Source organism: Numenius arquata, chromosome 2, assembly GCF_964106895.1.
Source record: "Numenius arquata chromosome 2, bNumArq3.hap1.1, whole genome shotgun sequence".
Lineage (NCBI taxonomy): Eukaryota > Metazoa > Chordata > Aves > Charadriiformes > Scolopacidae > Numenius > Numenius arquata.
The window spans coordinates 64,636,344-64,659,293 of NC_133577.1; the positions used below are offsets into that span (position 1 = coordinate 64,636,344).

Consider the following 22,950-nt stretch of genomic DNA (forward strand, 5'->3'; position numbering starts at 1 on the left):
ACTTCAGTATGCTGTTGCAAATACATGGATTTATTTTTTTAAGTAAAAAAGTACTAAATATAGGGATTTGTAAAAGCAGTAAAGGACTATTTATAAAGGGGAAAATAATTTGTCTTCTCATAGCAAAGGGAGATTTTCTGCACAGCCCTATAAAAATTATGGGGAATAAAACAAACAGATTATATCGTCTGCTTGTCTAATGTGCAAGACTAAATGATTCTGAAGTGTATTTATAATTTTGGAAGAAATGCTTGCTCTTGAAATTCTACATGTGGTTTCTAAAATGATGCATTGTTCATCTGATGGTGTCTTTATTTGTTTCTGTTATATTAAAGAGCTGTATTTGTGTTTTTCCTAGAAGTGTATCATCTTGACACACCCAGAATTTGTTTGGTGTTTACCATGAAAAATCCATACAAATACATAGATATTAGGCTACCTACTGATATACTCCCACCAGAGTAATTTTCCTGCTTTGTGCCTTTTTAAGGCCCTTGATTATCACTATTTCCATCTCCACCGTATGTCCTCATGTCACTGCTCATGAATATATATTTGACATAAAACATTATACTATCATCCCTCCCACTCTTCCCAGCTTTCTAGGATTGTATCTTTCTGTATTATCATTGCACTCAGGTGGTGTATTCCACCAGTATTGATAACGTAGCCAATAAATCATCATTGTATTTAGAGCTAAGTGAATAATGGAAAAATTTGCATTTTACTGGAGAACACCAGAGGCAGAAGTTTTGCTTTAATGCCAAAATATTCTCTCCTGCAGTAAGACATGAGTGGGCCCAAAATACTGCTTTGGAGGCTTGTGCTAGGGCCTTCCACATGAGGGTGAACTTCACCCACGGAGGGGAAAAAATCATGAAGAAAATTATGAATAATTAAAAAACACAGATAAATCTGAGACTACTGCAACCTACTTGCCAATATTTTAGGAACAGGAAAGAAGGCAAAATCTGATTAATACATTATTCATTACAAGTTATTCCTCAGCTCTGTGCTTTACACATAGACCCCTGTACAAATTGCAGGAGACATATTCCAGGTAACATTTTCTTCCACGCAAAACTGTATTTTAGTTCTGCTGCAGAATGAAGGTAAATATAACTAGTCCTACTGCTGGTTGGTTCCAACATTACATCTCTGCCAAAGCTTTAGGAATATTTGAGTACTCCAATAGCTCAAGCTTCCTAAAGTATTAATGATATTCTCTCAGCATTTGCCTTTCTATTAGAGAATTCTCTTAGCTAGATGATATATTTTGTGTAGGAGTGGAGAAATGTCTTGAAAAAACAATGACCTCTCCAGGATGCTATGTTGAAACTTATGCTTTTATAGCTATTGGTATGTTGCCCTGGGTGTATCTGATTACCCAATGCCTGAAACAGCTTCAGGTTTCCTCAGAAACCAGGCCTGAGACTCAGTGATGATAGCTTTCAGACCCAAAGATACAGGAAAAACCAGACCAGAGATCCCCACTATTTCTGAAAGGGCAAAGGTATCTTTCTTGCTGGAAACTTTTTCTTAGCTGGAACATTTTTTCCTCTTCTATGATCACACATCTAAACAGATCACCTTTTTTTTTTTTTCCTTTTTTAATAGTTGTAGGCTTGCTTTGGCCCCTCTCTCCGAGACTGATTTTTAACTGATTTTTCTGTCTCTGCCATCTAACCTTGAAACCATTCACCCTGCCAGAAAGTTGAGGCTCAGAAGCTTTAAGGGTAAATCTTGCACGATGTACAAGTCCAAGTCTGTTGTTTTTTCTACCTCACATCTCTGCCATCTTGACTGTCTTCCAGTTTTGGTCTTGTTTTTCTCACGCGCTGTGTTTTTTATCTCAAATTTGTCAGAAATTTCCTTTGGGGGAGTTCATAGCAATTCTAGGGACATTTTGATAGCTGGGGTTGCAGAAAGCACACTCTTTCACAACCTCAGTCAAGCTTTTTATAAGGGGCTGACTGGTGCCCACATGGGAAAAGGCAGACCCTGCACTGCTCTGGGTAAGCACTTGGATAGGTTTGTTTCAAGAGCTCCCATCTGGGTAAGCTGGGAGCTGATCTCTCCTACAACCTCCCATCAAGTTGAAAAACTCCTGCCAAGCCATCCTGGTGTTTTGAAGGTACCTGACTGCAGGAAGCAGCAACTACTTAATAGACACCACTGTGCCTTTCTGCAGAGGGAGAGCACAAAGAAGGACAAGAAAAAGAGGGGACACTGCCATCTGGAAAAGTCTGGTTTCTCAGTAATGCTGCTGCTTCATGCTGGACTCCTCTGAAGGAGAGAGGTTAGAAACATCCTTTGCCTATAGCTGCTGGTGTTGACACCATCTCCCACTCAGACCACTGTTGAGTCTACTGGAGCTGGCATGGGCTCCTCAGTCAAATGTTGTTTTGGCTCAAAGAAGTCTTTCAGGTCCCTCTCCATCACCATAAAGCAACAGAAAAGGTCACAAGACTATCTGCTGTTTTGTTTTCACTTTGCCTTTTGCAAGGAACCCTAAAAGCCCAAGCTCAGCTCACATTATCCTTCCAGATTTCAGTTTAACAATCTGCATGGTATCAAGTGTCTCCAGCCCCCTATGCCAGATTCCTCACCAACCTTTACTACTCATATCAGGGATAACCAGTCTGTACAGCCCTCCTGATCCTGCCACAGACTTCAGAAGATGAGGACTGTCAAACTAGCACTCCCACTACCCAATTAGTGGTAGAAAAAGTGAAAAAACAGGGATGCGAGTGACTTGTATCTATACATGCTGTGCATTGAGCAGTAGCACTCCTTTATTCCCAAAGCAGCACAGAAGTACCTTGTGATTTTAAATATTCTTAGGAGTCGAACACATCTCAACACCGAAATGCCCAGCGGTGACATGATCTTCGTCTCAACCAGAATCGTTTCCAGGATTCCTCCACACACAATGAAACAGTCAAAGCGGTTGAAGAGGGAGACAAAATAGGCCTGAAGACCAAGGCTGTACATCTTCAGCAGCATCTCTGCCGTGAAAAGAGCTAGCAGCACCTTATTGGCAGTGTCTCATGAAAAACAAACAGAAGCAATAATGAAACTTAGTCAAAAGGTCATCACAGCTAACCATCGGCCCTCGCCTAAAAGAAACCCCTTCTGGGATCAGTCTGAAAGGTTAACTTCATATAAGCCTGGGTCAAAGAATGGACTTCAAAAGCACGGGCATCTCATTTACAGAAATGTTTTATGAAGATGCTTACAGCAATTCTTATGTATTGCACATACAGCTGCAATGTATTACACAACCACAAAACCTCCATGGCAGGGACATGTCTTCCTGTGCACAACCTCCCATCACACTTGTCATCTGCAGATGAGAGTGGGAATAGAAGAGCTGCTGTGCTACCTACTGTTGCTTAATTAAGCCTTTCAGCTGCTCTCACCTCCAGTGAGGATTCAACTGTTCTGCAGACACAAGAACTTTACAAATCACTCTTACTTCCTCACCTCCCTAGTAACTAGAATTTATCATAAATGTCATTTCAGGGAAAGCCTTGGAGAACCTGTGGCTCCCAGTAGCTTCCCATAAATTGGAAATCCAGTTGCTGCAAATATATATTTAGCATAAGCTCCTGATTTCACCTACACCCAGTGGAACACTGTTTTGGCTGAAAATTAGGAACTTAACGTTTTCCCTGAGATTTCTCTCATTGTAGGCAAATATTTTGTTGTATTCTCTAAGGTCCTCCACAGACAGAGGACTGTTTGGAGCTGCGTGTGCTCCTTTTACATTGTGTGGTCTAATGAAGCCCCCTTTTTTGACACTGACCACAATAAACAGAACCATCAGTCTCTCCTCACCTTGGACCTCCGTGAGCCAGTCTGGCTGGTTGTAGTGTTCAGAGGCAATGGTAAGGGTATTGAGAAACACAAGGAAGATCACCAACCAGTAGAAAACATTGGACTTGACAGCGGCGCGGCACTTTCTTCTGCAGAATCGATTCCATCGGCGCCAGTAGCGACTTGAAAAATTGGAGAAGGAAAAGTTCTTTTCAGATAGGGATCCTTAGGCTATTGCAAATTTCTGTCAAGAGAGACTCTAGTCTTGATTTATTGTTCAAGAGTGGTAGAGAATAACTTTAAAGTTCACCCTGTGAAATGCTCTCTCATTGTCATTTGAGTCGACAGTTTTGATCACCCTTCCTGTAGCTATAGGAATAAAGTTAGCCCTAAACCAATTTGCAACATTTAGGGGTGAATAAACCTCTTCAAGCAATGTCTAAATCTGATTAAGACATCCATTCCAGCTACCTTGAGAGTTCTTTTATCCCAATTCCCACAAAAATAACTACTGTTCTTGTATTTAATGATTTAATGATTGTGGCCTGCAATGGGACCTTGCCCAGCCTCAGAATAGTCAATGAAAAGATACCCACTATATACCATGGACCTTTGGATTAAGTCCTTGGAGAGGTGAGATTAGATAAAATCCATGGAATATTTCCAACATTCAGCAATGTTCAGGAGTAAGCCCAATACAAGGGCTAAATCTGAACAGAAAAACAAAATTTAGGAGACCTCAGCATCACACTTCATGCCTAGAACTAAGGATACAGTTTGCTCATCAGCAGACCTTTTAAAGTTTGCCTTCCATGAACACATCCCCTTGTGTCACTGATTTCTGAGGGTAATTACTAACTACAGAAGATATTTAAAGCTAATTACACACCTCCTACTCTTCAGAATTTAACTTGCATAGCAACCAGTTTCCAGGCAACACTTGCCACTGTATAATAAATCTAATAGTTTTATATAGATATTATATACATACATATGTGTGTGCATGTGTGTGTTTATCTCTAAAGAGACACAGAAACACACAACATTACAGGAAAAGAGAATTTTTCTTAGCTTGTCTTCTCATGTATTATTTCCAGTGATAAACTATGGCCACACTTGAGGTCAGAGTTCAGCATCTGTAAGAACTAAAGCCAGGCAATGTTCACATTGCACACTGGCCAAGAATTTTGCAACAACATTTTAACAGGTAATCAAATCCAGGCTGTTTTAGCTGTGCAATTTATAAAAGCAAGGCACCCAGTCTAGCTAGCACAAGCATTTAATAAGGTTTGTGCAGTTTGCAGTGGATTTAGGACAAGAAACGATCTTCCCAACATTCAAAATGGGCACAACACTTAGGCATTCATGTTGTCGTTAAATCACTAGCAATCCCACACACTTATGTGTGTACTTGTGCACAAATGTGCATGCATGTGACCATGTGATGATACAAGTGTGTTTTTGTGCTTACATCCACATACAAATAATTCCACGGATTGTAGGAATACGATCATGTATGCAACTCTTTGCATGGGGATGCATATAGACAGCATGCATACACATGTGTATTCCTGAATTTACATTACTGTTCGTTGTTTAGATAAGCTGAAGGACAGAGTTGCTCGCTTGTTCCAGTTATTCTGACCATTCATTTATGTTTTATAAAATTGACTTTGAATTCAGAGTTATGGAAGCAGCTGGCCTCCTACTGAAGAGGTAGAAATGGACTGGGACCTCAACAACCAAGTTCCATGAGTTCAATCAGCCTTTCCAGTGGAAACCCACAGATGACCACCTGGGGAGTGCTTCACATTTTCAAAAGCTTTAAGTCAACAGAAAAACAAATATCGCCAGAAAAACTCCACACGTCCCATGGTGAAAGGGAGCATTTCACAAATAAGACGCAAACCTCATCAGTGGAAAGATTTATGATAAAGCAAAGCAGAATAGTACAACAAAGTGTAGGAAAGAGAACCTTGAGCTGGCAGGGTTGATGTTGATGGATGCAGTATAATTATGTGGTTGAACTTTTTTTTTTCTTCTGCTTTTATATTTTATGGCTTGAGATATGTAGGTAGCAATCAGATAGGTACTTCCGAGTGAAATACTGTCAGTAGTCCCTGTGCCTTATTTCAGTATGAAACTAAGAAAAGGCATCTTGATTTTTGGTAGATGACTAAAATCTGACAAGTTTGGCAGTATCTCCTAGAATCACCACTCTGTCCCACAGATGCAGGTTTAAACCACAAAGTAAGGAACAAAACCAGTGCAAAGGAAGAAAAGCAAAAGTTATTTTTACTTACCTAAACTTTGATTTTGAGATCCGATGCCTGAAAGACAAGAATTGCCATTAAAGTCTCTGAAGCTGTCCCATACCTCCCAGGCTTTTATGAAAATAGCATTAGAAAGAAACAAAGTTAAGCTCAATTAGTTTTTTTAATGGATGCCATTTTCCTCTTGAATCCCCTGTAAGTCAATGTAGGCACTGGGCATGGCTAAAATTTCTTGGTATACGAATCTTGTTTTTTGGCTGGAGTCATGAAGCAGGAGTCATGCCATGATGGGATCCTACCACATACAGACATCAGTGAACTAGCTTTTCTCTTGGGTAAAAGGCTGGTCTAATACTAGGGGTAGTCTACATCTGCTACCAAATTTATTTTTCCAGTACAGCTCTTTTTTTCTTTTAGTCACTAGGTTTTTTTCTTATATTAAAATATGTATGACTTCATACAGACAGACTTGTTGCTTTCACACATCACCTGTCACTGCAGGATATATAAGCACATTATGAAACCATGGGGAAAATAATGCTTCCTTTTTTTTCTAGCAATTGAGGGAAAAGCAATGCATGTGGGATATTTTCAAATTTAGATACTAACAATTATTTTTCTTGGTTACCTATGTAAATTGATTTGAACTCAAAAGGGTCTGAACAGTAACAGATTCTGTTGCTACCAATGAAATGTTGAGAATCAAGCATTCCAGAAAAATTGGCCATGTTCCCACTATATATGTGTTTAAATATCTAATTCCATGCACTTGGATTTATTCAACCAAATAATTTCATTAGCCTTCTTATAAGAAGTCACAGGCAAAGCTAGATATAGACCCCGATTCTCTAACCACTACCTTCCTCTGCTTGACACATGTCCTATAAGGTCTTCGAACTATTAGGTTGTCGTTTGGTACATACATAATGGTGCACAGAGAGAAATAAAGGTATGTGGATGCAATGACATGAGTCAGAGGTGATTTAGGAAGCTGCAAAATCCACTACCAATAACAGAAGAAATGAGAATCTGGGGAGTGACTATGAACAAGATATTTCTGCTGGGCTGAAGCATTTCTTAAGGTTCCCGCTATGATAGGAAAGTGATTCATTGTTGACAACAGTCAGCAAAGGTCTTACTGTGCTGGCTTAAAAATGGATTTGCTGTTAGTAGACATAGGACAAAGTAATTCTCAAAGCATCTAACGCTACTTTCCGTGGCAGTCTTAAAAATGGTCATGTCCCTGTTTGAGGACATCAGTCACTGACAAGTAATCAGTGATGGGTCAGTTTCCTTATGTGGAAGAGATTTTAGTGATAGGAACATTTCACCAGCAGATGGTCCAAGTGAAAAAAAAAAAGCCTTTGCACTGAATACATCATTCCTGCTGTGTCACCGGCAGCTTGTCTAGGCCACATACTATGCAGCAGTGTGGTTATAGACACACACAAGAACTCTTTCGATAAAGAAGAAATAATGTACTGGCTGAACAGAATGCTAAATTATGCTGCAGAGACAAAGGGAGCTTTGACAAGGATGACGGGTGAAGCACGTACAAAGTATATCCTTAATGTTAAAGTTATCCCAACTTCTTACTGAGAATTCTTGCTTGATAAGCGCTACCTACAAACTGTAATGGATCAGAGTTATAGGCAACAGGAAAGAAGGCTCAGAACAAAGACAGATTAAAGAAAAAAGAAAAAAAATCACAATGAAGGAGAAAGCCGGGCACTGAAAAGGAGATGACAAGGACTTTCATAGGAAAAGGTTGAGGGGGGAGGCACGGGAAGAGAGCAAGAGAGATGTCATGGGGAGCCTGCCTGGTAGAAGGTGAAGGACAGGGAGTGTGAAGTTTTCTGGTAACCTCTCTGGCTAATGGTTTCCCAGTAAGGGAGCTGTGCGGCATTTAAGGAATATTTTATTTATTTAAGCAAAAGAGATGTGGCAGGTGTAGTACTCATCATGCATGTGATAATTATATCTTTGGAGCATTATGAACAGCAGCCAAGTGCATTCAGCGCTCCCACAGGTTAGCTACAGCCTCCCTCCCCATTGCCTTACTGCTATGGCAGAAGGCTTTATCACATGTGGGTGTGATATATATATAGAACAGGACAAGGAAGGAGGAAGAGATTTATATTTAGAGGCAGAATCCAAGAGTGAAATGGAATTTTGGAAACACAAACTGTACAATAACTGATTCTGAAAACATTACGTCCAAATCGGAAACACATTTTTCAAATGACCCTTATGATCAAGAATCTTTTGTCTTTCAGAGCCAGGGTTAACTATGTCATATGCAAAAATGCTTTTATGGCATCACTAGGGGCTGTCAAATAGTCTGGACTTGGGGCCTTGCCACAGCCTCCTTGTGATGCTCCAAACTGGCACTTGCCAGGGGTTCAGGGTGGACCAGTTTCTCTGCTGAGTTTAAACATCGGTCTCTTGCATCCCTGGTACCCTAGGAGCTTTATGTCATTGGGAGAGAGTGTCCCCATCTGTATCCAGCTTTGGAATGTCTTGAGAATCTATTGTTTAAAATCATGGTATAGAATCATAGAATCATAGAATCACAGAAGCACATGGGGTTGGAAGGGACCTCTGGAGATCATCTAGTCCAACCCCCCTGCCAAAGCAGGGCCACCCAGAGCTGGTTGCACAGGAACATGTCCAGGCGGGTTTTGAATGTCTCCAGAGAAGGAGACTCCACCACCTCCCTGGGCAGCCTGTTCCACTGCTCTGCCACCTTCAAAGAAAAGAAGTTCCTCCTCATGTTTAGGTGGAACTTCTTACATTCAATTTTGTGCCCATTTCCTCTTGTCCTATCCCTGGGTACCACTGAAAAAAGACTGGCCCCATCCTCTTGACACCCACCCTTTAAGTATTTATAAACATGGATCAGATCTCCCCTCAGTCTTCTCTTCTGCAGACTAAGAAGACCCAAGTCCCTCAGCCTTTTCTCGTACGGGAGATGCTACAGGCCTTTAATGATCTTTGTAGCCCTCTGCTGTATATAGAAGCCTATACAAAAACCATTTCAGACCACTACACTACTGAGTGTTTTTATCATAGGAACCATGCAACTCAGACTATATTTTAGGAAGACAAACACACAAATCAGACCTCTACTGTTTGACTAGCTATCTTTTAAATTCTCTAAAACTCTTCTCAGCTTACACAGTTATGTACCACATACAGATTAGACGGTGAAATGTAAAGATTTTATCAACATAAACTCAGGATAATCAGCATAATTCAAATGTAGTGAGATATCTCGCGTTCTGAGAGATAAAGTCTTCATTTCTCTGTTCATGGTGGACAGCAGAGAAGACAAACTATGCATTTGTGAAGGATGTGACACTTGTATAACAGGGATTGAGGACTTTGCGTAATTGTACACACAACAAACCAATCCGGAAAAATCTTGTAGGTTTCCAAGCATGACAAAAAGGCCATGTTACAGCTGTTTTCTGGGTGCGGAAATTACTAAACATAACCATGAAATTATCTGGCATGCTGGTCACAACTACTTTTACACTATATGATCCTGCCTATAGGCAACTATCTTCACGAGGAGTTACAAAAGCCCTTGGATACTAGTAAAACCTCTCAGAAAAGCAGTAGCACAGAAATTTACTTACTATGCCTCTAGGTTATACACAGCTTTGGGGAACATCCAAAGAGCTGTGCTGTGCATATCCTACAGATTTTGGAACTGTGATAACACAGTCCTGGTGTGACGTTGATTCTGTTTTGGTGCAATATGGTGCATTCATGCAGTTACCAGTCAAGCAGCACAACATTTTCCACTCTCTCTGTTCCTGCTAATGATATTTCATTGCTTCTAGTCGGCATGCTGGCATCCCTGAAGAGAAGATGCCCACCCTAGGGTGCTTTTCTACATATTACTGGGACAAGACATTTAGTATCATGACATTTTCAGGTATGCAGCACACATTCCTGATAATCTCTCAGGCTAATATAGTGTTAGGACTAAATTCTACCCTCAGCTATGCCTCTGCAAATCACACTGAAGCAACGGGCCTTCATCCTTCTGCCTGGTACCCTCTGTACAATGCAATTAACACCGGGCAGTTGGACAGGGACACGTGATGACCATTTCACATTTCTGACCATTAATTAAAAGCTTCCAGCAAAACAGAACAGATGACTGGCCCTGGAGAACTTTCATTCTTATGTGGACTGAGATCCTCTTGCTGAGGCAATCACCGAATTTCATCAGAGTCCACACAGTGACACCCCTTCTCTTTTTTTACATTCTTGCCCTTCTTGCAGAAGCACTGAAGAGCACGCTGACCTGGTGGGAGCGATGCTGGTTTTAAGAGAGAGGTCACAGTTTGCCATCAGCGGTAAGAATCTACAGAATACCCTTAAGAAAACTGCATCCGTCTGTCTTAAAATTGAGCTGGTTTTCTATTCAACAAGCTTTCTTACAGGCTGGAAATACGGGCCAGCACTTCAGCATTTAGTGAATAATCTTGCTCTCCCTCTGGCAAGTCACAGGTAAGGCCTGTCACAGAATCTGAAGTAGGAAGATAATTCCTCCTCCACAAGGGCATGCTATTGTCCTTTAGACACGTCTAGAGCTGACTGTGAATATCAAAACCACCTTGCTCATAATAAATCGGAAAGCAGTAGCTGAGGCTGACATGTAAGGGTTGATCCTGTGTGTTTTCCTGCTGAAGTCAGCAGTGGTTTCAGAGCTTTTGGCAGACTTTCCTTAGCATTGCTCCTGATGTGATGGGGACTTCGGTCCTCACAGAAGGAGGCAACCTTCTCATTAGGTGAAAAGCAGCAGCAGCTATAGCAAACCTGCAAGCGAACTGACTCGCCTTTACCACTGGCTCCTAGGCTGATTATTGCAAGAATTGCATAGGAATTATGCTCCCAGCCAGAAAAGCACCAAGGGAAAATCACTGATATTTCAGCTGCCAGGGAAAGCTTCCATTGTTCATAATATTTCCAGGACACACTGTATTCAGTTGGAAAACCAGCGTAGGTTGCTCATTTTCTTTTATCCTGTTTTATTGTTTTAGCCTTCTTTGGTGGAAAAGCAATTGAACTGTCCTCCAAATGTATAGAAATCCCATCCAAGGTGAAAATGCCAAGTGGCTTATTGTTTCAGTGAAAGCAGATAATTTTAAGCTCTCTTTCCCTTTGAGCTCAAGTGCTTCACTTTTCTATTGAGGCTCTGTGGAACATTAGTTTCCACAAAGATTTTTTTTTTTTTAGCTAATACATATGTATAAAAGGAAGCTCTATTGTGGCATTCCAGATCTGTATGGTTGTATTAGAAAATTAACATTCTGGTTGTATTGAAAGATTATATATGCTGACATCCCGCACAGAACAGATTACTACTGATTATGAGCAACAGCCTGTCCTCAGGAATCTAAGTCCTGCACAGCAGTAACCACAGAGGCTCAGGGAATTTACTCGCTATTGGAAAAGTCCTGGGCATAAAGCTATCCTGTAAATAGAAACCCATTGCTCCTAGTTCTGGGTTTATCCCACTGATGCTCACTGTAGAGGCAACACGTTTCTCTGCACCCAGAGGCAACAGGTTATTAAAGCTGTGACACATCAGAAGTAAGATAAGTTCCACTTCCAAATGTTGTCCTTGAGGATAAAAGCTGTTGTGTTTCTGCTGCAGGGCAGATGTCAGTGCAGTACGAGGCAATACCGTGACAGGGATGATAAACTGTGGAAGTTGTGGGATGCTTTTCAATGTCCTGTGGAACCCTAAGAAATCTTCTTCAAATTCAGATGCCTGATAAAGCTAACACCCATCTTAGGAAGGGAACTACTCCCTGCCACAGCTTTCTTGATGGCAATAGAATTACACCAGGAATGAATATGAATAAGGGTTGGGTTTTTTGTTGTGTTTTAGTTATAAGAAACTGGAACTACACAATAAGCAAAGAGAGATTAGATGTTAGATTCCTACTGAAACTCCTTCCTGGTTTGAAGACTGGCATTGCTCCAGACAGCACAGCTGATGAAGGCAGTTTCTATAGTATGGATACTATAGAAATAAAAGCTTCTTTGAGACAATTCATCAGTAGGAGATAGCTTGTGTTTGAAAGGTACTCTCCTGATCTCACATAGCATATGTCTCTGTGGAGCTAAGAAAGACTGTCAGGGAAGAGCTCCTTTTCCAAAAGGCATGCTTGAGCCTGGCTTCTCAAGCAGATCTTTCTGTCATTCACAGGCCCAGCCTTTCAAAGCTCTACAGCTTTTTATAAGAACGGAAAGAGCAGCCAGTAATTCTAAGCTCTCTTCAATGAAAATGCTTTTTCTTTCTTTTCTCCTGGGTACTTCTTTACTTTTATCATGAGGGCCTTCTGATGGCAAGGTGAGCCTGTAACCACAGTGGTGGGGCTGGGGTGGTTAAATGCCCTAGAAGCCTGATACCACTAAATAAATAAATATATTACCTTTGACTTGGAATATTCCTATTGCTCCAGTCATGTCTGGTTGCAGCTTGCCCCGTGCAGTCTCTGCCCTCTAGGAAAAAATGTGTTTATAGCAAAGCAATGGGGACTCATGACCACTAGGTGATTTTAGCAGGGTGTAAAAATGAAGACTCAATCTGCAACAGATGAAACTCAACAATCGAACACAAAAACTTGTCCAGCCATTTCAACTGTAAAAACAAAATCCAGAGGGCCGATGACTGCTCAAAAATCTGGGCCTAATCTTTGACTAGAGTAAATAAGGATGGCATGACTGTAATTATTAATGCTTCCTCAAAGTTACTAGTACTAGATGAGGAACTTATTTGAAACACTTCACTGACTTCACACATGAATTATCTCTAGTCTTGAACACTGGACCTAATTCTGATTCTCTTATTCAGGTTTCAATAAAAGAAAACACTCATTCAAATAAATTTTTGTTTACATTTTATATGTTCCAGGAGGAATATTGGCCTATGGGAGGTTTAAATGAGGGCTCAGTGAGAAAAAGAGGACTTAATAATTCTTGAAACCAGGAAAGCTGGTTTTTCTCTCCGAGTGTGATGCAGTAACAAAAACAAAACAGAAAGGATTCCAAGCCTCAGAATTAAAGGCAGATCTGAAAGATCTTACCCATAACTAAGGAATTTGCAGCTCCACAAGTCTGAAACAAACATTTTACAAAAGCAGGAAGCATTGGCAGAATTTGTACCTCACTCCAGAATTTCAAATACAATGATACAGCTATTAATTTTTCTGGATGAAGGAGCCTATCCATCTCTTAGACATGAAAAGCAATCCGAGTGTGGCCTTGAGGATCTTCATTGTCCTTGGGTAAGGGGTAAAAAAACCCCTTCTCAGTAACAGACTTCAATTTCCCTACTATACATCACCCATTTTCAATGAAGTGGAAAGTAGCAAGGAAACTGTTTATCTCCCTGAATCTTACATGCCCTGCTCTGGTGAAACTTAGGGTCCTGTTTTAATATTTACAACACAGGAAGAAGAAATGAAGTTCTGTTTTCCCGTCATTTTCCTATGTCTTCTTCCCTAAAATGTGTTGGATGTAGCCATCCCACCTCCTAATGCCAGGAATATAGCGATTGCCGTGCCAGATCACAATACTGCCATTCTCCTGTGGGCACATTGGGCTATTCTAAGTAAACACCATTGTAAGTCATGATTATGTTTAGAGTTGGGTTTAACTTCAGCTCTCCTGGCCGCATTCCAGCTAAGACAATAATGTCCTGCTTGCCAAAATCCCCCACGCAGTTTCAGTGCAAAACAAACTATCCCTCATACATCCTTATACACTTGTGCCCTTTGTTGTTAAACACCTGTCACATTTTACCCCGAAGGTGGCTGAACTCTAACCCTGTGAGAACAATCCCTGCATTTACAGTTCATAAAGGCCTTTAGGATCCTTTGGGATTAAGGACATTAAATGAATGCAAGCTGTAACATCAAAAATATATGCAACTTTATAGCAACAGTTGCCATTGCCATTGTTGTTGGCACTATGAAGCACCAGGGGACCCATTGTGTTGGGAACCGTAACTGCAGAATAGAGATGGCTCTCCAAATTGGATCCAGCTGGAAGAAGTGGTCACATATCCAACTGCTGCTTCCTGTAATGTGACAAGAGCATAAGCAACTTAGTGGGGTGCTAAAGGGAAGGTTACAACTGCCTCAGTGCCATGAATAGACGTAGCCTGGTTCTTTCAGAAAAGAGTTTATAATCTAAACTAAAATACCAGACTCAGCAGGTGGGCAACAGCAGGAAGGTGAACGAAAGCTATCACAAACAATTTCTCCTGGGGTTTGTAAGTCACTGGCTGGCACTTACAGGAAAGCAGATTGAATTTACAACATACTCCACATATCACATCTTGTAGTGCAGATAAGATCTCCTCCCCTTCTGTTTGTAGAGGAGAGGGCCAAGGGTGTGTGTGGGAGATACAATCAAGGTTTACGAAGTCATGAAAGTGATAGATAAGCTGAATGCAGAACTGTTGATCAGCAAATCTCACAGTATTAGAAGGAGAGGACATTGACTAGAAGTAGTAGTAGATCATCTTAAAACAGATACAGGGAAAGTACTTGTCTACACAGCAGGTAGTGAGCTTCTGAGACTTAGTGCCACAGAAGACTGTGAGGGCAGGCAGCCTTAGCAGGCTCAGATAAATCCGTGGATGGCAGGTCCATAAATGGCCACTAAAGACAAAAAGCAGAAGTGTGCCTTTAACATCTCTAATCCAATAAGCATGAATATCAGAGCAGTAAAAGGGGACCGGAAAGTAGGAAATGGCCAGGCTTGCGCACTTACCCTCCCATCACTGTCAGGATCTGAACACTGGCCAGCTGAGCCACAGGCCTTACAAAACAGAGCATTTCTTATGTACTTATGATGAGCATTTGACCAACATTGAAGAGCTCAAGGTATGCCCAAGGGCAGGACAGAGCCTCCAAATACTCCAGCGTGGTACAAGCTATAGCACTGATATGCTTAAGCCATTTTTCAAGGAAATTCGGAGAGACTAACATATTTCCCCACAGCATAAAGTCCAGTCTTGATCGAGTCGTGCAAAAGGGAACAAAGGACTCCTTGCCTATTATTGCTCTCTGTCATGCTAAAAACCACAGCACTTATGGAATAACATGTTATATGGTACCTCACACATTCTTAAGTATCTACATTAACTAAAATGGTGCAATATCAAGGAGGCATGACTTCCTCCTAACTGATGTATTTCTTTGTCACTACAGTATTGTGTTCAGCATTTAAAGGGTGTAATTCAGGCTGCAGAATGGGAGTTATCATCCATGTATTTCTATTAGAAGACACTGTAAAGTGTACAAGAATGGTTATAGAAATTAAAATAGCCAGTCATTTCCACTCTTTGGTCTACATATACTGGATTTGATTATCTATCACCAAAGAGGATTTTTAAAATAAGAATATTGTTATCTGTCAGTTCTTCTTTTAGCTATTATGCAAAACCAGATCTGCTTATCCTGGGCATTCTGTGCTTTATTTACATCTGTGTAAACCCAGAGGCTTTCCACTAATGTCCACTAATGTTTACATTGCCATTAAGATAAGAACCAGGATCAATAGATCTTCAGCACCCTGTCGTCCTTTCGCTCATTGTGGGGTTTTCATCCCCTTAAAAAGCCTGACATTTGCCCTGGCTTTAACCCACCAAGCCCAATCAAACCCCTACATACAAATATCTGTGTATATGTACTCACGCTAGCCTAGCACCGCAGTTCTCGCCTTCAATATCTGCTCCAGGGACGTTGTCTGTGTTCACGGACTCGGTCTCACTGGTGGGCATGCTCACTGTAAGAGTCAAAGGGAAGAAAAAGAAAGGGTTGGCCATTAGAACCTGGCACGTCTATTAACGAATCACATGAGTGAAGGAACTGGCTTAATGAAAAGACCCTCAGCTGCAGCTCCTGAGGATTAAGCAATTTGCTGAGCAAGTGTAGTGCCTCCCTGCACAGGCCAGGCTGGGCAGGTAGACTTCAGGAACATACACAGGTTACTCAAATGCTAAAGAAAAGGGAAGAAGCAGCTGCTCTCTTTCTTTCAGAGTCAGTTCCTGGAAATTTTATGAATGAGAACCATTGAAAGTTAGAGAACCTGGCAAAGCCAACAAAAAAGCTTTTGCTTGATTTAATGGAACAATTGAAAAAACGCCCCTTAACTTGACCCAGCCCAACCATCTCACTGCCCTCCCCAGTCTCTTATGCAATGAGTAGCGTGCAAATAAAAAGATTGACAAATGGCTTCTGTTAGCCTGATAGCAAGTATCACATAAACAATACCGATGGCTGATCTGTCATATACTAACCATTAACATGTTTCAACCTTACACTTACAAACTGGACCTATAGGGATAAGAAGGGAATTCAGACTCTGACCCATTCAGATATTACCAAAAAAGGAGATAATGAATATGGACTATGGTGGAGATTTTATGTTGACACCCACCAACTAAGAACTGAACAGAATCTCCTAGGTTTTTATAGAAGTACCATGAACAAACATCAAATGAAAGCAACCTTAGGCGTGAACTCTGGATTCAAGGTCCTGTCACATCTTCTATCTGTTATCAAACCTCAATATTTTATTTGCTTCTACAGATCATAAGAAAAATAAATTCCAATTTCCATTCTCCAGTTGCTCACAGTTCCTATATGAGCTCTAATAACTCCTTAATATATAATTATTCAACATAAGTTAGGACAATGGATAGGATCCAATATGTGTCCTCTTCCCTCCTCCCCTCTTTTCAAATACACAAAACAAATGAAAAAGTGGTACTTAAAACTAAATGATGGAGGAGTTAAACAGATCTCTGAGACGCCTGGTAGAACTTCACATGACCTGTATTAGCAGTTGGTTATGTATCTCAGATAAGACTTGAGAGCATGCACTATTAGCTGTTGGAGAGGCTTCTAACAGCCTGTAAGAGTATGTTACTCAGTACTAAGAACGTATCTATTCGTGGGTCCTTGGCACAAAAGGAAGCAATGTAGAATAAATAGGTTCCACATTTCAATTGGGCAGATGTTGAACAGGCTATGGGACCAGGTCTTCTTTCAGAAGCTACAAAGATATCAGAAGGTACCATCTACTATGGTAGAAGTGTCTCTCAAAATGAACTCTCTTTCCTTCATCCCATCCCAACAATTCATGTGCCTACAACATATGTCTTGGGAAAACTTACAGTTCTTGTGCTGTGTTCTTAGGACTATATGAAATAATAGACTCTCTAGTACTCCTGACATAACTATGAAATATTGTACTCTAATGGTCCCTGTTGCTTTAGGAAGACTAGATGTTTTAATAATCTTGTCTGTATGGAAAGACAAATTAAGGAATCAACTGAATTCATATTTTGATGCACATGAAGCAGTCAAGTAAGCTGTAAGAAAAAGCAACATTCATAATTCAAATTTTTGGTCCAGGCTAAGGCCTTCAGGAAAAAAACAAAACACTGATATTTTGCAAGTCATCTTTGAAGATGAGGTAAAGCACTTTCAAGACGTATTTGAGCAAATGGAAAACAATTTTGAAGACATTAGCAAGAGATTGATTTGCAGAGCAGCTTATTATCTCGAGTGCATGAAGAGGACACTGCACAAGCAATAGAAAAAGCAAGGCACGCACATGCAGAACTATACAAAAGTATATTATATGTCACTCTGTATAGAGATATATAGACACATACACAGATATAAGCAGTGTGGATACAGAGTGCAGTGGAACATTACCATGGGTTTCTGTGGAGTGACTAAACCAAGCAAACTTTCCTTTCTTCTTATCAGGCAAGCCAGCTGGAGTGCTTCCTTTCACAGACAAGATGGTCAGTGTCAAGTACCAGGAACAAGACATCAATAGAGAACATGCAGCCAGTGACAGGCAAAAGAAAAAAACAAGGAACTCAGCTTACACATGACATCCACTTCTGTCTGAAAACTTCATCATGTGAATTAAAAGTACAAAATTAAAAACAAAGGAAGTATGAAATATTATAACAGATCATCAGAGGATAATTCTTCCTTGCTTTCTGCTCTTTCTTATATCTGGCTTCTGAGAACATGAAGTTCTTGAATTTAAGTTAAAAAGGGTGAAATCCTTTTTCCAGTGATATCAGTGGCAAAACTCATCTTATTTGACTGTCTGACCTGTTGAAATTGATGAGACTAAGGCAATCACAATTTGTCTCCAGGTTGTCTCCTGACCCTTAGGGTCAGAATCTGGACCAGCCAATTTTTGAATGAGATTCCTTGGCTTTCTTCCTAAACTGCTCCAATATCCAGAAACTCTTTCAAATCTGTCAGAGCTGCTAAAGGAAAGTTGTTGGGGTAATCACATTTCTCTTTCTCCATCTCTAGAAATTAACAGCCTTCACCAAGCACTCAGGAGTACACTGCCTTACCCAAACTAGGAGACCCCTAGACTATGTCTCATGATTTCCATTTGAGTTGACATCTGGCACTTGCCCTCTGACGTCCTCCTGCCACACAGCTTTCCATGGCAGTAATGTTGATCCTCTGCCTATTATGCACAAAGGTCCTCAGCCCACACAGATCAGATGTGCATGGACAGAGAAGTCTTAGAGCGTACTTCACACTTCCCTAACCGTACTGCTGCAGAAACCCAACCTAAAGTGAGGGATGCAGGCGCGGTGGCACACAGGCTGAAGAGACTCCTGTGGCTCAGGCCACCTTGCTGGCACTAGCTCACAGGCATTTATTACACTGCACTGATGGAAAATGTTAAGGATGATAAAAAGTATTAAGATGGCATCAATTATAAGAGGAATGATGGCCTAGAAGTTAAAGGTCAGGACAGACAGGAGATTAGGACTGTATTCCCCAATGTGGTATGCTCTCAGCAGGGCAATCTCTTATTTTACCTGGCACCTCACATCACCTTCAATATCAGGGGATAATCATGTGTGCAGGTGCTGTGAGGTTCATTCAGGCCAGTTAACAAACCCCGAAAATAGAAGATGCTGCAGAAGAGGTGTGTATAAACTGGGGCTGAATATGCGAGGAAGTAAATCAAATGCTGCCCAGATGGCTTTCTTATCTGACTCAGATCTCAGAGACACAGACCTTGTGCCCACAGCCCGGCTCCAGTCTAGAAACAAGGCAGGCATTTTTTTGCAGTCCGGGTAATCAATTACTGGAACCATGTACCAAGAATGCTGGTGGTAAACCCACCACAGGAATGTTTTAATTAGGAAGAGATGTTTTTTCTAAATGGTGGGCTCTAGTCCAGACCAGAGTTATGTTTAGGACCACGGTATACAGACTATGCCATCTCACTGGCCACTTCCTCCTTGTAATTTTGGGAGCTGAGACAAAAGCAAAAAAGAGGCAAATGCAGATTTCCTCCCGCCTGGGCACAGAGCAACTTAGCAGTGGAAATCTTGGTGCCTCACCTCCTGTGCCACGTGTGTTCAGTGACTCAGGCACTCTTACAGGAGTGGTTCTCTGTCAACTCCAAGAAATCCACTGCTTGTAACCAAGTCAGAGATCCACAGGGAATTGGTTCTGCAAGACGTAGAGAGCACATTGTTTCTCTGTGGGCCCCCCACCTCCCTACTTCCCAGCCTTCAAGTAGAGCATTAAATCTTCAATCTACCACATACTTTGTATTGAAGCTGCTTCAGTGTCTAAACTGCAGCACGGGCAAGGCAGTGACCGAACCCTGTGCATACTATTCAACTGCCCAGCTAACACCCTAAGCTATTAGGTCAAGCAACTAAATACCTATGTTGTGTATAGGTGATTTCTTGACAGTAGAGAACAATTCTGCCCCCTCACCCGTTCATTCTAAGTGATAGCAGGCTGTTAAAGGGGTGAGAAGGCACTTCCATCTGGTGGTTTGCCTTTGCTGGACTACACCAGGAGCAGCAGTGCAGCTAACAGGGCAATGGGTACACAGTGTGCGTGACTCGCTTAAACCAAACCAGTACAGTGAACCACTAACAACAACACAGGGACAGGTCCCATAGAAGATATTACATATTTCACAGAATTATAAAATGGTTTGAGTTGGAAGGGACCTATAGAGGTCATCTAGTTCACCTCCCCTGCCATGGGCAGAGACGTCTGTCACTGCATCAGGTTGCTCAAAGCCCCATCCAACCTGGCCTTAAATGCTTCCAATGATGGGGCATGCACAAGTTCTCTGGGCAACCTGCTCCAGTGTACCTCTTCCTGGGGCAAATCATGGTGGCTTTTCTTACATGGCAATCTCTTTTTGATGAAATCCCCGATTAGTTACATATTCTCTAGGTAGTAATTTTTTTAAAGGGAAGTGAGTCAACTTTTTAAAGGCATGCAAGTATGTTATAAACTAGTAGGTTTTATACTCTCTCTATAGTCGCTTCTGAAGCCTTTGCACTTCTTATATCTTGCCACAGTGTGGCTCACCTCTGAATGTAGACTTTCTCTCCTGGACTACCTAAACTCCAATTTCGCATTACTTGCATAGCATCCCTGCAGCAACTAAAGCAACAACAAATGCTATGTAGCAGCTTCCTTAAAAATAAATCTGAGAAATTCTTCATGTTATGTTAATTCTATCTCTGAGATTCAGCAAACAGAAATAAGGACAGAGTCTGCAGTCCATGACTGGCTAGGCAGACAGATGTGTGAGAGCCTTTGAGAGCCTCTGTTCCATGTCACTGGCATCAAGCATGGATACCAGTTCTAGTCCTGCACTGACATATGTCCCTCCTCCAATGAAACGCCCCATGGACATGCAATGAATTATTAGATGGCAGGTTGCCAAAAGACAGCCAACCACTGAAACAGAAAGCTGGCACAAGCAAATACCCTTCCGTGTAGCCCTGAGATAATTTTTCCTTTACACACTTGGAGAATAATATTGGCTCCCAGTTCGGAAATATCATTACCACTGTTGAATCTTGCATTTATGACATGTTTGTCGTCTCAGCAGTGGAAGTAATTCTAATATTCAGATTTATCTCCATATATTATGTAATGTTGCCACACTTGTTGCTGAATCTCACTTTAATATTGCGACAATTTAAGACCCAGAAAAGATCATGCCTGGGCAACGGGTACCCAGTTCCACAAACATAGACTAAGCATAAATTTTTCACAGATTTTAATGGGACACATTATTATCTGACTTTGCAGATCCGGGCATTAGTTTTAGAACTGGCTACGTCAGAGCTTGGCTTCACATCTCTGATTTAGCTTTTTGAGCTAGGCTACAGAGGCAGACAGATTCTTATCACAGGTTTTCTGAATGTCATACTGATGTCTCCCTCAACTGTACAGACAGGCTGGGTGTTTACCTTAAGCCCTTGGGTTAGGTACCTGACCTGAAACAGTGTGACTATCCAACAGTATGTCCATTCATATTGAAAAAGGCCCATAGTGGGTCTTCAGACTGAGAAAAGCAACACTACACTTGATTGTGTTTTCTAATATGCTCACTTAGACTCCAATTTCTCCAACACTCCAATTTCCACTGGCATTGAATTACTTTGCAAGATACGGATCTAAATCACCCCTTTTGCCAATGATGGCAATTTGAGGTCAGAAGGACCTGATGCCACTCCACCACCATTTCACCTTATTGTGTCACCTTGGCCATATGACCAAGCCCTTCTATGTATCTGTTCAGGTGCTCTAAAAGGGGGATTATAATTCTGCACTCATCTTGCAAATCTCTCTGAGATCTGCAGATGAAACACATTACAATAAGTGCTAAGTACTATAGTTAACTACTGATGTTAATGTCTCCCAAGCGGGACACTGCAGAACTATAAAACAAATGTAAAGAGCAAAGAAGTCCTGTGAATTCTCCAGCTGGGATTTAAGATTTCTTTTTCCATCAAGCACAACACGAATAAATTGCAATATCCAGGCTGCTTCCTTTAACAGAATGTGCATCGAGTGAATGACTTTGTCTCCACTAAAAACCCTGCTTCCCGTGGTGCTTCTCATGCCCATCATTTCATGAATGAGTCTATGGGCAGCTGTCAGAATATCAATCGACTCATATTTTTTCAGTGGAGAGCTCTCATTTTAATTAATATGTGAATATTGCCTAGCTTTCCTCTTCTTATTGCCTGTTTTGGAAATGCTGCACTCATTCATCTTATTCATTAATTTAAATAAGATACAGCTTTCATTCTGTTACATGCACACAGTGTCTTGGGAACAATCAATGAGTGTGTTCTTAAATGCAAGCAGCATGCAGAAAGTAAACAGCAGAGGTAAATGATTAGTTTTCTCTAGATCTCCTGATTTTGTCAGGAAAATATACCAGATATGAATGGGGAAATCTTCTGAGTTTTCTGTTCTGAAAAGGAGTTCTGCAATAACAAAGCTTCTACAGGAGAAGAGGAAATAAAACTTGAACTATATGTAAAATCTTGGTGGTTCTGTATCTCCCAAAGGTAGACAGAATGCATCAATAAATCTAGCACAGAAAAAAAAAAAATCCAGAAAAAATGTGAAAACACTTGCAAAATGCTTAGCAAGGGCTCAGAGGCCACTGCTCATACAGAGAATATTATACACACAATATTACATAAAATATATACAATATATACAATTTGCATAACCTAATTTTGGGTTATGTATAAATGATTGCAATTGCAAGGAGAGAGGTTGATTCACACTTCCACTCAAGGTCAACCACAGAATCTAGGATAGTAATAAAGAGCCGTAAAGTGACTGCCAGTTGTATCCACTTCAGTCAAACAGAAAAAAGGCTTTTGGCAAAAAGATCTTTACACCAGTGAACCAGCAGCAAACGTGTTGCAGCTAGTATGTAGTGACAAGGCTTGTCATTACAGTAAAACCAGGCTGGG

At 41.0% G+C, this 22,950-nt stretch overlaps 1 protein-coding gene across 2 annotated transcripts in view; it reads right to left on the reverse strand.

Annotated features, from left to right (window-relative positions):
* The window catches only part of CACNA1C (calcium voltage-gated channel subunit alpha1 C), a 495,176-nt gene that overhangs the window by 106,977 nt on the left and 365,249 nt on the right, over positions 1-22,950 (reverse strand). For both annotated transcript variants that reach the window (XM_074162069.1, XM_074162077.1), the window contains exons 10-13: positions 15,824-15,914; positions 6,123-6,149; positions 3,841-4,001; positions 2,822-3,047 (exon numbers count right to left, since the gene is read on the reverse strand). In XM_074162069.1, coding sequence (XP_074018170.1) covers positions 2,822-3,047; positions 3,841-4,001; positions 6,123-6,149; positions 15,824-15,914 — 505 coding nt within the window. The remainder of the gene's footprint in view (positions 1-2,821; positions 3,048-3,840; positions 4,002-6,122; positions 6,150-15,823; positions 15,915-22,950) is intronic.